Source organism: Ornithodoros turicata, chromosome 3 (assembly GCF_037126465.1).
Source record: "Ornithodoros turicata isolate Travis chromosome 3, ASM3712646v1, whole genome shotgun sequence".
NCBI lineage: Eukaryota > Metazoa > Arthropoda > Arachnida > Ixodida > Argasidae > Ornithodoros > Ornithodoros turicata.
In genome coordinates, this window is record NC_088203.1 from 69584465 (window position 1) to 69599972 (window position 15508).

The 15508-nt window shown below is 47.7% G+C and overlaps 1 protein-coding gene across 1 annotated transcript in view; it reads left to right on the top strand.

Annotated features, from left to right (window-relative positions):
- LOC135388579 (uncharacterized) overlaps positions 1 to 15508 on the top strand; it is a 62807-nt gene that overhangs the window by 576 nt on the left and 46723 nt on the right. Inside the window, exons 2-4 of the mRNA XM_064618200.1 lie at positions 7209 to 7279; positions 12272 to 12460; positions 12545 to 12575. Coding sequence (XP_064474270.1) covers positions 7210 to 7279; positions 12272 to 12460; positions 12545 to 12575 — 290 coding nt within the window. The 5' untranslated portion in view covers position 7209. The remainder of the gene's footprint in view (positions 1 to 7208; positions 7280 to 12271; positions 12461 to 12544; positions 12576 to 15508) is intronic.

Here is a 15508-nt window from a genome sequence, read left to right on the forward strand (position 1 = left end):
TGGCATAAGTCAACATGTCACTAACGATTGTTCCGCAGTTCCTTTTCGAAATTACGATTATTCCGTCTGCAGAGCTCTCAGCGTATCAAAGCAATTACGTCACAGCCAAATAATGCCGCCTCAACGCAGAAGCGAGGAAAATTACACCAAAATCCAAATACGTGTGACCGTCTGGAGTGCAGTTTCATGCCGAGTCTACAGCGTAACTAAGCTGCAAACCGACAAATTTGCTATGGGATATATCAAATGTATAAAAGGAAGTAACGAAATATCCTGAGCAGAACCAAGACAGAATCTAAGGAAGCCTCCTGACACCATTCCGCGTACAACTGTCACCTGCTTGTGCAGAATTGTGGAAAACCTGGCACTAAACCAGTTAAAGCCAATCTCGTAGTGACACAAACGCCAGCCGATATCTGCTGCAGAAAGTGCAATGCAAATGGACAACGCTGTCGATGATCACCGGAGGAGAAAGCGCGAGTAGAAAAGCACCTGAGTGGATCATCGGTGTCGTGTGTACAAGCACGGGTAACTGCGCGGTATGTCCTCTACGGTGGCTACTTTCCGACCATTCATAACTCGACAAGCGATTACCAAGATGTACGCTGACGATTTGTTCCGTGGTCCTGTCGGAAGCAGCGATAATTCCTACAAACGCATTCCCAGCGTGCCGTGCGTGGGACTACAAATTTCTTGGCTCAGTGACGAACGTATATCTCGCACCAGAAGACAGGTGCTCTTGCAGCGCGATTGCTGTGGCAGGAACTAGAGAAATTAAATAGGGAGCAGTAGCGACACTGAGCCACGCCGGCGAGCGAGACCACCCTTGGGTCCGGCGTGGCTGCGTCGCTTAGCAATGGGCCGCCAATCTCCCCCTTCTCTGCCGGAGAACAGCGCGCAGTCGAGCCAGCTCGCAACCAAGGAAACCGGTTTTGGATGGAGGGGACTCAACATGGACGGCGCGTTCTTGCAAGGAGAAACCACGTAACAGGATCGGCCCAATCGCGGACACCGAACAGCGGCTCCGGCGCGGAAAAGGAATGCAATACCCTGTACCCCTATTTAGTGGGCAGGAGCGAACGTGCTCCACACAACAACAGACATCAGCGCATACTCCTTGAGCGCTGTGTGTATGCCACATATAGCTCATAATAACTGATAACATCGACGTCACTTCTTCGATGTCTCAAACGAAACACGCTTGATATGACCAGTGATGTCGTAGAGCATTGGTTTTCAACGTAGGTTATTCGAAGGAATCCGTGGTCGTGCCTTTCCACTGCACAATGCTAGACGCAGCTGCGTAGAAGTGTGTCATGCGAGCTGGATGTCGTGCAAGTAGAGAATCACTAATTGTAACTTATTTATTTGGATTATTTCCCAGGCAACACATACCCTCGGGAAAAGAATGGGAACGCAATGGGGGCTTCGGCTCCTGAACGGGCGATAGTGCCCGACTGGTTCCCAGCGGTGTGGGAACTGAGGAGGTATAGAACATAAGAGAAGATAAGGTGGTCCCCCGACGGTGCCCTGATCATTTCCCGCTCTGGTCTCCTTTTGGTCATGTAAACAATAATATAGGATCGCTCCCCGATGCTGCTCTGATCATTTCCCGGTCTGGACTGACCTTGGTCATGTGACCAAAATATAGGATCGCTCCCCGATGCTGATCTGATCACTTCACGATAATCAGTCACATGACCGGGGTGCAGCAACGGATTTCTCTTCCCAGACTGTCAAACGCCGAGTGATGAAATCACGTAACCGACAGTTTCGAATCTGGCCAATGATGTTCCTCGATCATCCAGCTGTGTTTGCTCTGTCGGAGTCCCCGTCGCTCTCGCTGCGAGAAACGAATGTATCCGGCCGTGCTCCCGAAACTTTCGAGGAATTCCAATATTTATAAGCGATTCATCGAGTGGTAAGTGCTATTTCTTTTTGTGGTATTCCTCGCATTGATAAACGTTACTCATAGATGCTTTTCAACATGAGTGACACCGTTCTAGAAGGCTTCTCTCGAAACTTAGCAGCGCAGCAGCGCATAGTTTCGATTTCAGTGATGCATTGTGGTGTATGTGTTGTTTTTAAGATAATGGACTCCGTTTTGGTGAAAATATGGTTCAGTAAAGTGTGGAATCGTATGTATTGTGTATTTGACATCAAACGAAATATAACCATTTCTCAGGACGACTGCATGCTGCAGCTGTGCTTTCCATCTCCTGCGTGCGTACAAAACTGGAATGCTGGAGGATTTCATCTCAAGGTGTGTTTTTATAGTCATTCTAAATAAAAAGAAAAGAAAAAAAGGAACCTCCGAAGTGAATAAATTATTCCGCTTTAATCCGTTTGCGTAATGTGATCGACGCATGATATGTCAATTTGTTTGAAACTGTGAGTGAATGAAGGCTATCCTGATCTTTCATTCAGAATGTCATGCTGGACCACTACCAGAGCGTGCTTAAAGAAATCAATACCTTGATGAAGGTATCACCGAAGTGCCCACCACCAGATCTCTGCCTCAGAGCCAGTGATGTTGGTCAATATTTTTCTAGCGGATCTTATCATGTCATGCTGAAAACTAGCTGAAGTTTAGCTATTTGGTCTGTATTCAATAACGTGTGCGTCTTGTGGTGTAGTGTACTTTTCTCAGTGTAACCCTGACCTCAAGCTATCTTCCACTTTCAGAATCCACCCCGCACTTCGGTTACAACACTATGAACCTATCGCGCTGTGATGCTTGCTTGAAAAAAAATACAATCTGGTATGCTGTGTTATTTTTCTTTTAAAAGGACTTCAGCTATCCATAATAAGACGCCTTCGTAGCAAGAAAGCCATAAGAAAAGGCATCTTCTTGATACATTAATATTTCTCCTAAAGACAAGGGTACGAGTCACACTACATGTGCCATACTGCGCTCTCAGAAAAAATGGTGGAGCAATTAGACCTTTTAGGAGGTAATAGTTGTCGCATATGTTGTGCCTAAAAGGTTGCAAAGTTCTACCCCCTATACCTCACTCTCTGCCATGAATAATAGTGTTACCGCTTCTGATTCGGTGAGCGAGGGGGGCGTACACCTTTTTGTTGTAATTTGGATGGATAATAATTTCTTTTACCACCTTTTTACACCCCTTATCAGACGCTATGTTGGCTTAGGAGGTAACTAAGGAAGTTACCACCTTCTCACACCGGTTTTCTTAGATTGTGGTTCCCAAATTGTGTGTATGTTGCCCTCGTCTTAGCAAAGGTGCGTAAATATTTCTTATATTTTCTTAAAGAAGGTATAGAACGATCATGACACATGTAGTACGGATTCTCAAGTTGTTCACGTGTTCCATGTTGTTAGGCGTAACTCGTTACCAGTAACTCGATACTGGAACTAGGCTACTCGGCTTAGCTATTTTCAGTAACGTCTTGCATAGCTCTGCTTTTGAGCTCCAGTAACTTCTTGAGGAGCTCATTCCTTTGTTTTTTTTTTGTTTTTTTTTGTTGTTGTTTCGGGGGTGGGGGGTTAAGTTCGTCAAAGTAACTTGAAGAAAGTTCAAAGTTCCTTTTGCTCGATTCTGGTCTACAAACATCGCAGGCTGAGTCCTCCCCCCATGACTTGAGATGAAAGATGGCACGTGCATGGCGCGACTAACTCCCGTTGTTACACGGTGAATGTTACAAATTATGTTTTAGCCGAGCATTAGGAAGCTCAGGTATCGCGCATCTTAACGATAAGCAGTGTATTGATAATGATAGAGGGCATTGAGTAGCAGGATTAAAACTTGGCACGGTTCCACGATATGTATGTACCCAAGCAGCACAATGTACTGAAAGTCGAGTGCAATAGGGGTGGACGGGTAGGCGGAAGACCTTGAACGAACTGGTGAAACTAAAGAACACTGATAAGACACATACCGTCCACCCCTATTGCACTCGACTTTCGGTACATTGTGCTGCTTGGGTAGGGGACAACTCGTAGAGCATAAACTTGCTTTGTGCTCCTTCTTCATGTGCCTTATTACGAGATAAAAATCATCAAATCCCTCCCTAAAGAAGCCTATAAATGTAGGCTTTTTTGTCGTAGCAGATATTGAATTTTTTTTGTATATCAAGACTATTTTGAAACGTCTTGAATCGCCCATTGTGGCAGCAAGGTCTGAATTAACCATATAGACAGGTCAAGAGCTGAAAAGTATATATAATGAGTAGAAAATAACTTGAAGGTAACCTGTTACATTTCTAAAGTAGCTTAGGAACTTCACGTCAATTTCCATTACGTTTTATTACGTGTAACTGCGTTTAAAATTTAGTTACGGGTCGTCAGTTCAGGCAGGGAGGTCCCATCGACCTCCTGGGTCTTCAGTATTTTTTATATTTATAAGTTAATCGTATATTATGATCAACATTTTTGCCGAATAGCTTTCGTGCAAAAAAATCGAGAAAATCCGGCCCTGAATTCTGATGTTTCAGTTTTGCCGTGTTTGCACGCGTATACCTCCCGAGTTTACGAGATATTGTTGTGAATTTTTTTTATGCTGCTTTATTATGCCTACAGGCCAGCTGTCAGAGAGCAAATTTTAGCGCGCAGGTGCAACGCTGTGTGCTATCAAAAATGACGACATGCCCTCTCGCGCACTTCTGTCCTAATTTCGACGCCTGATATCTCTGGCTATAGATGTCCCTGATCGCAATACTTGATATCAGCTCACTCAGCTTTTAATGCTCTTTCATCTGATATATCTACCCTGCATATACTTCCTAGCGGCATGTGCTGAAATAGGCAAATGTTTAGGCATATTTCGAAATAAACATGGATTTTGCGCGTGTATTTCTCAAAAAGGTCCCACTTGATTTCGTATATATTTTGCCAGGATATGGCCCGATGTTAGGCCTTTCATCTAACGCAAAAACTTCTTCTCCAAAGGCGTATACTGCTGATTAGCGCGTTAAAACGCGGCCGCACTGCGTACGAACGTGTCGAAGATATCTACAGCCAGAGCAAGAAGCGTCGAAGTTTGAACAATACTGCGCGACAGAGCATGTTCGCCGCTTTTTATACGATACAGTGTTGCACCTGTGCGCCTAAATTTGCGCTCGGAGTGCTGGCAGGTAGGTATACTAAAGCACAAAAAAATTGCACTACGATATCTTTTAAAACTCAGGATGTATACACGTGCAAACACGGTAAAATTGCAACAATCGAATTCAGGGCTGGATTTCTCGATTTTTTGCACGGAAAGTATTCGAATGATTAATTTTACCAATGTTGATCATTATCTGCGATGAGCGTCTAAATATATATAAAAAATCACGAAAATTCAGGAGGTCCATGGGACCTCCCTGTCTGAGCTAACGTGGAACCGGCCAACAATTATGTTCTGGCTAACCTTTTCAGTGACTTCCATCTTTCAACAGTCTAACTTAACTGGCAACGAGTTCCAACTTCTATCCTTGTTCCATATAACCTGTGTTAAGTGAATATTTGTGAAGTAAATAGTACATATGCGGGACAGGTGGTTATATACTTTCAATGTAACACTCATCTCTTTTTCATTAATGGTGAAGTGATGCATTAAAGAGCCCATGTATCTTGTGACTATGATGCAATAAAGAGTTTTCTACAATGACATATTGATTTTGTTTTTAAAAATCGCGCAAATTAACTCTTCTTTGGGGGGTAGGAGGTACCCGTAAGTGTGCATTGGCTGCACCTCGGGAAATCGTTGGGGTACGATACAGGCTGCCGATAACGGACCATTAACATCCCCGTGTTGCAAACCGTATGCCGGACCATGGTCGGGAGCCGACCCGGTCGGGTCGGTCGCCGCCGGCGCACCGACGTTGGGTCGTCGCGCTGTGCTGCCTTGGTTGATTATGCATTTTGAGATGGGACCGTCCGTAGATGTCGATGATGATAGCTGCTGGCTCTAATCTCCATAGGAGTAGAGTCAGCAACTATCGTGCCAGTCCCGATGCCAACGATGAGATGTCGAACATGGTTGGACACCAAGGATGGCCGTGGGCAAGCCTGACGGTACCATGTTCGCGGAACCCCAGGATAAGGTATCCGGAACTCCGACTGAGGACCACTGTCGCAAAGGATGCACAACAATGAAGCATGCGAGCTTGTTTGTTGTTTCCATGTAGGGCCCTAGATGTACCCTTTAAAGGTGGTATCCGGACAACAAATACAGTTGAACTCAAGGTGCGATCGGAATAGTGGGTGCCTGACATACATGTAACCGGAATATTTCGTTTCGAAACAGTCGCCATGGATTTAATCGGATTTTGCAGCCGGCTGCGCACTCCCAGCTGAACTCAGGCAACAGTGTGCGGACCGACGTCACTGAAGTCGGTTATGAAGGCAGGTTGTCCGTCACGAAATGCGGTCTTACGACTCGCAATCTGCTGCCAAACAGTCACTAGAAGCGTCTACGTTCACGCTTTCAGTTGTGTCGGATTGCAACCAGCCTTGCGACGCCGTCATGTGAATGATTGGGAATCTCGCCGCGAATGCTAGTGATGTGACCGGAAGAGGCGAAGCAGGGAAGGGCCGTTTCAACCGGAAGCCAGCAGTTGGTTTCGAATTCAATGTTCATGAAGAAACACGAACGAATTTTGCGAAACCTTTTCGGTGTTTTCTTCTTGGAAGGCATCTCGAAGTGGATATCACATTAACTTTAGAATTTGGAATCCTCGCGCACACCGCCTTTAACATCTGAGATGGTTCTTGCTGCGATACTCGTGGTAAAATAGAATGGGAGTACGAAAGCCATTATAAATTACGTCACGTCATTCTTGCCATACAGTTTGCAGGTTATTTCCTCCCATTTAGCGGGTGCGCAAATTCGGCGTGCATTACAGCGAGACACACTCAGCTGCACAAACTTTGTGATGCTGTTTTTAGCTTGCTACGAACTTAAGCGCATAGGAGACAGAAAACACACACACACACATTCACGTACTTTATGGACATTGTTTTGCCCCCGAAAGGCAAGGGCTCATCTAGCAAGCAATGAAATCCCTCCTAACAGTTTGGACAGAAGTATGCTATATACTTTGGCCGTTATTTATATATAGACACAACGCGGTCTTTGGTTTTTGGTGGTGGTTGTAATATCAAAGCGGAGTCTGTGAGTGGCTGGTCAAACATACGGTTGTGATAGCGATGAGAAGGGCTCTAAAGTCGACTCTAGGTTTTTAAGTGCGGCCGTGCATTTCAGGATGGCATGGGATCCCAAAGGCCTCATTCTTGCGGACCCGCCAACCAAGAAGGAGAAAGACGATGCAGACGGTAGGTAAAAGAAACTCACCATAGACATGGGTAGCATGACCTTAGCTTGAGATAGTTCAGCCTTGTCAGCCAATGTCCCGCCGTTTCTCAGCCAGCGTGACACAGACGGCGGCGCTGGGGTGGGGGCTGCTACGTGACGCGACTAACGTAATGCGTAGCAGTCACATGCTGCAAATAGCTTGGTTTTCTCTTCCGGTAAGGCTCGAAAGACCAAACGCGACGAGCACTCATTCACCGTCTTTCTATGCGAAAGCTGAACAGTACCAATCACACTTTCTGCCCAAACTAATCTACACCGAAGTGCGACATGCATATTGTGCAGCATGGAGGACCGAAAGTACTCTGTGATGTAGTAGCTGCAATTGACCTTTACCAAAGAAACGTCACCGTGACGTAATGATGACGTTGGTAGACATATCAAAACCGAAACGGTGCCAGGGGAGAACACCGCAGTTTCACAAAGCCGTATTCCTTCACGAAGGTCACGGGTGGTTCTTTTGTATTAGTGGTACACACAAATGAGGTCGCGTTTTTAGTCGCTTCCGTGTCTTCATTCGCGTTCCCAGTCCACCGCGGAAAGAAAAGAAAGCTTCACTCCAAGAGTTGCATGGCCTGGAAGTCAATGTCATACTGCTGTCCACTGCTGTACAAGAACTTGTAAGCATGTACTTATGGAAGCATGTACAAGAACTTGTAAGGAAGTAGAATTACGAAGCGTAGAAGAACAATGTTACACCTATAACACCCGTAACTCAATACTCTGGTTCCTGTGCCAGAAAGGAGGAAGGCGAACAGCTACGTGGCTTACTGCTGCAGAAGGCAACGAGGGAGAGGGTTGGTCAGGGACTTGAGCTGCGTCGTTCCCTCCGTCGGGACGTTGCGTGTTGGCTGCTCCTTCGGCTTGCTGCATCTTGTTGCAAGCTTGCGAATCCCGTCTGGGTCACCAGTGTGGGAATGAGGCCAACGAGTCAGGAATTCCCAAAAGGGCAGGAGCAGGATGCTGTTCATTGGTCGGTCGTCAGGCCCGCAAACTGAGATCAGAATGATCAAACAATTTCGTGCTCAATGCCGGAGGCGCGACCACTTCGTCGTCCGCCGAGAGGCGCTACAGGTTCATCCAAACGGAGATGCAGCTTCAGCTGGTTGGCATTACTCAGCAGCTTACCATGTACCGGCACGTCGTCGCTGCCCTTTCACCAGAAATCGCGATGGAAGTTGCGGACGTTCTTCAGACCCAACCGTAACAAGATTGGTACTCCAGCCTGACGTCTGCCATCCTGAACCGCGTCACCTTAACCGAAAGGAAACGGCTACAGCAACTACTCAACGCCGAAGAACTATTGCGTTCTATGAAAGCTTTGCTCGGAGATCCAGCTCCTACCTTCGACACAGACCTGCTCTGCGAGCTTTTCCTTTCACCGCCTTCCTCAAGGCCAAATAATTCTGGCCACGGCGACAAGTCTTCCGCTTCACGACCTTGCCCAGCAAGCTGACAAACTTATGGAAGTCGTCGTCCCTGGTGTCGCTACGATCACACTGCCATCCTCGGATCGCTCGGCCGCACCGCAGCAACCCTCCAGTCCTGCGCCGCAAGACGAGGTATATACATGCCTCGACTCTCTCTCTGCCGACATTTCCCTTTGCGCGCAAGCATTGACGCCCTATCCAACTCCCGCTCAAGCCGTCGCCGACAACCTTCCCATCGCCGCCGTTCAGGAAGCCGCAATTCTCATCTCCGCCGCCGTTCACCTTCCCCTGGAGAATCCTCGCCTGCTTCGTGGTGCTGGTCGCTTCGGGGACAAGGCAGAGCGCTATACCCGACCCTGTGGGTGGTCGGGAAACCCTCAAGGAGAGTACTGACGGCGACAAGCTCCACCTCTCTTTCCCCCACCAGTCGCCTGTGCCACGTCATTTATCGTGTCACCAGGCTGCGTTTCCTGGTGGACACAGGCGCCGAGTTCAGCGTCTTCTCCTCCGCCATCGGGAACCTCGCTCCCAGTTCGTTCCTTGGACTGCGGAGGCCCAAGCAGCTTTCAGGTGCATCAAGACTGCCCTTTCGGCAGAAACGCTCCTTTTCCGCACGGAGCTCCCACTACCCTCATGGTAGACGCGTCTTCCGAGGCGCGGCACTGCAGCAGAGGTTCACGAACACCTGGCACCCAATATCTTTCTTCAGCAAGGCTATCAAACCCGCCGAGGAGAAATACAGTACCTTTGGAAGAGAGCTCCTGACCGCATACCTATAGCAAGAGGTTCCATCATGGCGTAACAAGCATTCATCATCCCTCCAGCTTCAAGACGTTCCCCTTCCCGACGCAGGCCTCCCACTCTGTTGCGACATGTCTACAGGCCGTCAGCGGCCCTTCGTTCCATCCGTCTACCGCCGCGCGATCTGAACCAACAGATCCAGAACCAACCGAAGGAGGAAGAACCAGGAAGGTGTTGGCGTGATGTCCAACGATGTAGATGTCTTGAATCTTGTTGCGGATGTAATACGGGCCTTTGTATGGGCTCGTGAGCTTGCCCTTTCGTGCATGCGTTCGAAGCAGTACTGGACCTCCGATAGCGTAGTCCGCTGGCTTTCTGTGGATGTTGACCTTCTGCTGCTGACACATTCGTGATGTTTGTAGCAGTGTGCTCTGGCTTGTTCCCTAATGTCGTGCCTAATGTGTTTGACGCTTTCGTCTTGCGTTACAAGTGCCAGGTAGTTTGCCCAGAGTATAGTGAGTTCCCGAGGTCTTATAGGGTCGTAGCCATATAGTACGTGGAATGGTGAGCGCTAGAGCCCTGCACCATCCGCGGATGGAAGCGGATACCGCGGATATCCGCAAGATACTTGCGGATTCTGTGAAAATGTATCACTTTCTACGGTGCGCGGATCGCATTCGGATGGCTCGAGGTCGGATGCGGATCGGATGCGGATATACCGCGTGCTGTAATTTTTCCACTAGCAATTTATTTGTATTCGCGCCGACAGCGAGCGCATGCTCGGGTTCACCTTTGACCATGCTAGGCCAAGACGGGAGAGGAGACATTCTGGCGCCCACGCGAGCACCGGCGAGGTAGAGTTTCCACGTGTTCCAGAATTCTCTCCTTATCGCGTTTGTTGAAAGGTTTACCTTTGCTTGTCGTCGTGAGTCCTTCCGTGACAGCATGGAGGCATCCGAAATTATACCAACATTATTCCGGCGGTATTTACGCGTCCTTCGAAACTTACGGATTTTGCGGATCGGATGCGGATGTAAACGGTTGTGTATGCAGCGGATGCGGATAGCGTGTGCGCGAATGCGGGTCGGATGCGGATGCCAAAAATCTCATCCGTTCAGGGCTCTAGTGAGCGCTGCGTTGTCCAATGGGGAGTTGCAATTATTTGAAACAGTATTGGTGTAATATAGTCTTCCGAATCTTGTTGTGAGGACTGCCTGCTTGTATGGTTGACTGCTTTTGTCAGTACTTGCAGAATAGAACGGTTGTATCTCTCGACGAGACCGTTCGAGCCAGGTATTGTACTGTCAACGCGTGCGTTATTTCGTGGGATTCCAAAACTCTCTTGTGGTGTTGCTAGTGTAGGCGCTGTCACCGTCTGATGTCGCTGTTTCAGGTTGCCCGTACTTGTATATTATGTCGTTTTTTAGGAAGTCAACGACGTGTATCGATGCCTTTGAAAATAATAATTTCATCACAAGTTGGTTGGTTGGTTCTGTTGGCTTCTACTTTGGGCGTGACTGTCTTGGTTGCTAAGATAGTTTCGTCATTTGTCGAGTAGGTGGCGGCACCGGCATTTCGGTTTCGTGAAGTCAGACCATGACACATTCCCCCCAGGGCGTCAGTCGTGACGTTGCCCACCTCTGTGAGGCCGACAACGGCGAGCTCTTTCACCATCACCATCACCACCTCGGTTGTGTTCTCACTTCGTAAAGGAAAGGCATCACAAGCCTTCGAATGTCGTGGTAAGCTGGTCCAGGTCTCCAAGAGGGTGAAGGCGCTGCAGTTGGCCAGTACCGGGTCAGTCGCTATGTCGATAACATGTGCATTGGGGTTCTGCATGTTGGGGGCCTTCATGTTTGCCGTTGTCTTTGCCCCGCTGCACCATCTTTTCGGAAATCTCGAGACTAGTAGGTTAGCGTTCTCCTTTTCTTTTTTGTCTAGCGTGCGGCCTTCTTGCATTGTAGATGAAGTTGGTGCTGTTTGTCGTTTTCATGGAACACTCTCGCCCGCAAAAGAAGTTGGGGAGGTAAAGTTGGGCAGACGGGCGATCTACCTGCTTAGGCTGGGGGCACGTTGCTCGGGATGGACGGCAGTGGGATGGAGGAGAAGGGGAGGACGGAAGGGGAGGACAACCTCCTGGAGTTTGGGTTCAGATGTGCTGGTGGGCTGCATAGCTCGCTGCAGTCTGCGTCATGCATAGCTCGTTTGACTTGTCGCATTTTGGACAAACGCGCTTCGTAGAAATGAGTCGTCCAAATTGTACGTGAGATGCAGTCACTATATCGTCCACAACCTCACCTGTGTCTGTGCAGAGAAAAGCTTACGAAAATCCGTGGATGTCTTGGTGCTTCCGGTATTTTCATAACTGATAAGCTAATTTCAGTAAGCAGCAATATTGTATTTCAGTTAGTAAGAATTTGCGGCATTAGTTATTTGCGTAATGGAAAATTGAAATCCGCGCTGTGAATGAGACGGGTTTTGAAATCCTCGTACCCAATTTCTCGCAGCACACAACACTATTTAGTGATTAAATTATGTTGGGCGCCCGGCCATCGAGCCACTTACAACCACCGTACTTGATGGTAGTTCATTTTCTATGCCGGTTTATTAGCTATTAGCCACTTTGTTCGTAATGCTTTGCGATACACCGGAAACGTAATCCAGGAACCGTACAGGTGTGTTATTCCAACTCAACACCGATACGCGTGTAACCAATTTCGTTCGACGTAATATTTCTTCGACGTAATTTCTACATTCTTGCTCCGTCCACCGTTGACCTCTCAGCGCAACCAATAGGCAACGAATCTCCAAAGCCATCTCCGAAGCCATCTCTGAAGCCATCCCCCAAGCTATCCCCAAAGCCATCCCAAAAGCCATCCCCCAAGTCTGTCCTGGATCGACCCAAATCGGTCCGTGTCAGCATCGCACCCCAAGCCATCGGAGACGACGACATCAACGCCGGCAACAGAGACAGTAAGATAGTCCAGTGAGGTGTTACGACTCCCCTTTATATAAAAATGAAAGAAAAACAAAACAACATTGTCCTCTGCCTTCTAGGGGCCAGAAAAGAAAACAGAGACAGAAGAGTGTAAGTTTTTCTATATTTTGACTCTCAACTCTCAATCAATTGTAGCGTCTTTAATGAAGTACTTCCAAGCCCTATTTATTTTTTCCGCTCTAATCTGTACATAATATCTATTTTCAACGAACGACGAAGCATTTCTATCGGAAACACCCAAAAGCGCGGGTACCCCGAATGCTTCGCTAATATATCGGATGTATAATGTTGATTTAATCTTTGGGACAGTTACTACTCACAGGCGGTCATTATCATCACCGGTGGTCTTCCATTTTCGCCCGCATGGCAGCATGGGTGGACGGTGTTTCCCTGGACGCTGCCGGGGCACAGTGGAGAAAAGCGGGACGACTATTAACAAGTGACATTATTCCCTCGAAATGGGCGCTACCATGGCAGAGGTCTACACGAGGTTCACGGCAGCGTGTGGATAGCATATATTGTCACGATATTTACAGCTGTGTTGACTGTTGGGAAAACGGCCGCATGTCAATGGAGGAGAGGACATCTGAGAATGCGAGCAAACATCACAAAGAGGAAGCATGTCATCCTCGAGAACTTGTGCATCACATTTCAGAAACTGTGGTGGGCATAGGATTCCCACCTTATGTGGCTCGAAACCATCAAACAATCTGTCAGGAACCGCCATTCGCAAAACTTCAAAGCGGTGCGGCGATATGTTGGAGACCCAGACATGACGTAGTCAAATATGTGTGGCGTAGCGTTACCGTAGCGAGCAGCCGTAACGAGCAGCCGTAACGTTTCACTTCCCGCTGAAAATTCCTCTGCTACGCCGGCACGGCGCGGCGCACCTGCGACCAGGGATGGGAAACTTTTTTTTTTTTTTTTTGGTTCAGGTTCAGCCATATCAGTTCGATTCAGGTTCAGCTACGCAGTAGCGCAAAATATCGATTCGAATAAGTTCAGGAAAGTGAATTTTGAGCGATCGCCATGAGCCAAAAGCAAGCACATACTTACGATTCTCAAACACAAATGTACTTTTGCTGTTGTTGCCGACACGGCGGTGGTTCACAGCAACACTGGGAGCTACAGATCTGCGTTTCAGGTGAACCATTACTGTAGCATAATGTACAGGGTGTTACCCTATAAAAGTCTACCCGTGCCGCCATGCCGTACTCGCCAATTTTGAAGTGATTGAGCGCCGCAGCACGAAGTTATAACTCAAAACGTGCAATTCCCGTAGTGAAAACAATCAAGATGGCGGCGTTGAGAAGAGCATTTGACATGCTGCTCCCCAGACGACGACGTGTCGCATATCCTGCCAGCCCGATGGAACTGTAGTTTTCATTTCGCTTTGGTGTAACTGTCATATTTTGCTCAGAAGCAAGCAACGTGAGCAACGAAAAATGCCGACGTACTCGGCAGACGACACCCAAAAGGGATGTCGTCTGCTTACTGAGCGGCGCCATCTTGGCTGTTTTCACTACGGGAATTGCACGTTTTGAGTTATAACTTCGTGCTGCGGCGCTCAATCACTCCAAAATTTACGAAGATCAAATGTCCTTATGAGCTCTATATGAGGATCGCACAATGTGCCACCTACATTGAGTAATTGGCGAGTACGGCATGGCGGCATGGGTATACTTTTATAGGGTAACACCCTGTACTCTCTATGTTCACTCATCGTATACAACCCGTTACATTCTGCTCAGGGACTGGCCGTCATTTTCACAGCCCAAAATGAAAACTTGGGGTTGCTTGAGGTTACGACAAAAATCGCGTACAAGAATGCCTACAACTGTGTAAAAGACGACCTCAAAACTAACACAACTTAATGAACGCAATAGCTGCGAGGTGGAAATACCACTGCACTTGGGTTGCAGTTTTGTTTTGTTCAGTTTCGGTTTCGAATTTGTTTGGCAACGCGGCTCAATCCGCCGTGTAAATCGCAGCCCCGGTCTCTCACAACGAACATTACGTCTGCACCGTTTCGCGAACCAGTAACCGCCTAAATTTATTTCGGTTCAGTTCCAGTTCGGTTCAACGCAAGAATGTGAACTTCCTTGCTCCAAAAAAAAAAAATTGGTTCGGTTCAGTTTTGGTTCCGATCCCTGCTTGCGACTGCTTCTCCACGTGACCGTGTGACGTCAGCATCACTGATTCCTTTTCAGGCTCTCTGGAGTAGGGGAGAGCTGTCCAGATGGTGGGCATGTCAAAACACCTCGCGCGTTACACGTCTGCTGCGATGTTCGGTCTAAATCGAGAGCGGATGTTATTTGCTCCATAATCCGCCACAGCAAGAAACGAAGAATTGATGGAGGGTGCTTTCACTCTCCTTCAAGATGGAATATCTCTCTGCTGTGTGGACTGAGACGCGAATACAAAGCAGCACGTGGATGTGCACAGCGATCTCCTGCAATCTATCACAATGGCAGCAATTTTCTCCTGCTCAGGGCCATAAAAATTGTGCCATTTCGTACTGGAAGCGACTCACTGACGAAAAGTTGGTTTCGATAATGCATTAGAGAGGCTGCCACACAGGCGGCGCAGGTGCACAAGGCTCCAGACAGGGCGGATATGTCGAAAAGGATGACGTATCTACCGACCTCAGTAGCCAGCATCTACAAGAAAACATGAACTGTAAATCAGTATGGCACACCCTTCATGCAATGTCGAGAGGAATTGATGGCCAGTGCTTCGATGAGCAAGCGGTATCTGAAACGGGTGCCTCTTCCCGAAAGGGTACAGAATTTTGGCAATTTTGCGCCGCTAAGTCTGAAAATTTCTCATGTTGATCTAACCTTTCATTTTCACATGCTACAAATTATCCTATTATTCGCCTTACATCGTGGTGTCCGGAAGAGCTTTGACGTTATGATAAAGACTCTGATAAAAAGTACGGCGTTTTCAATAGCGGAAGTTAACGGGAATTAACGAAGAACTGGGATAATTTATAGGTAACGGTTCTTGATAATATCCTGTAC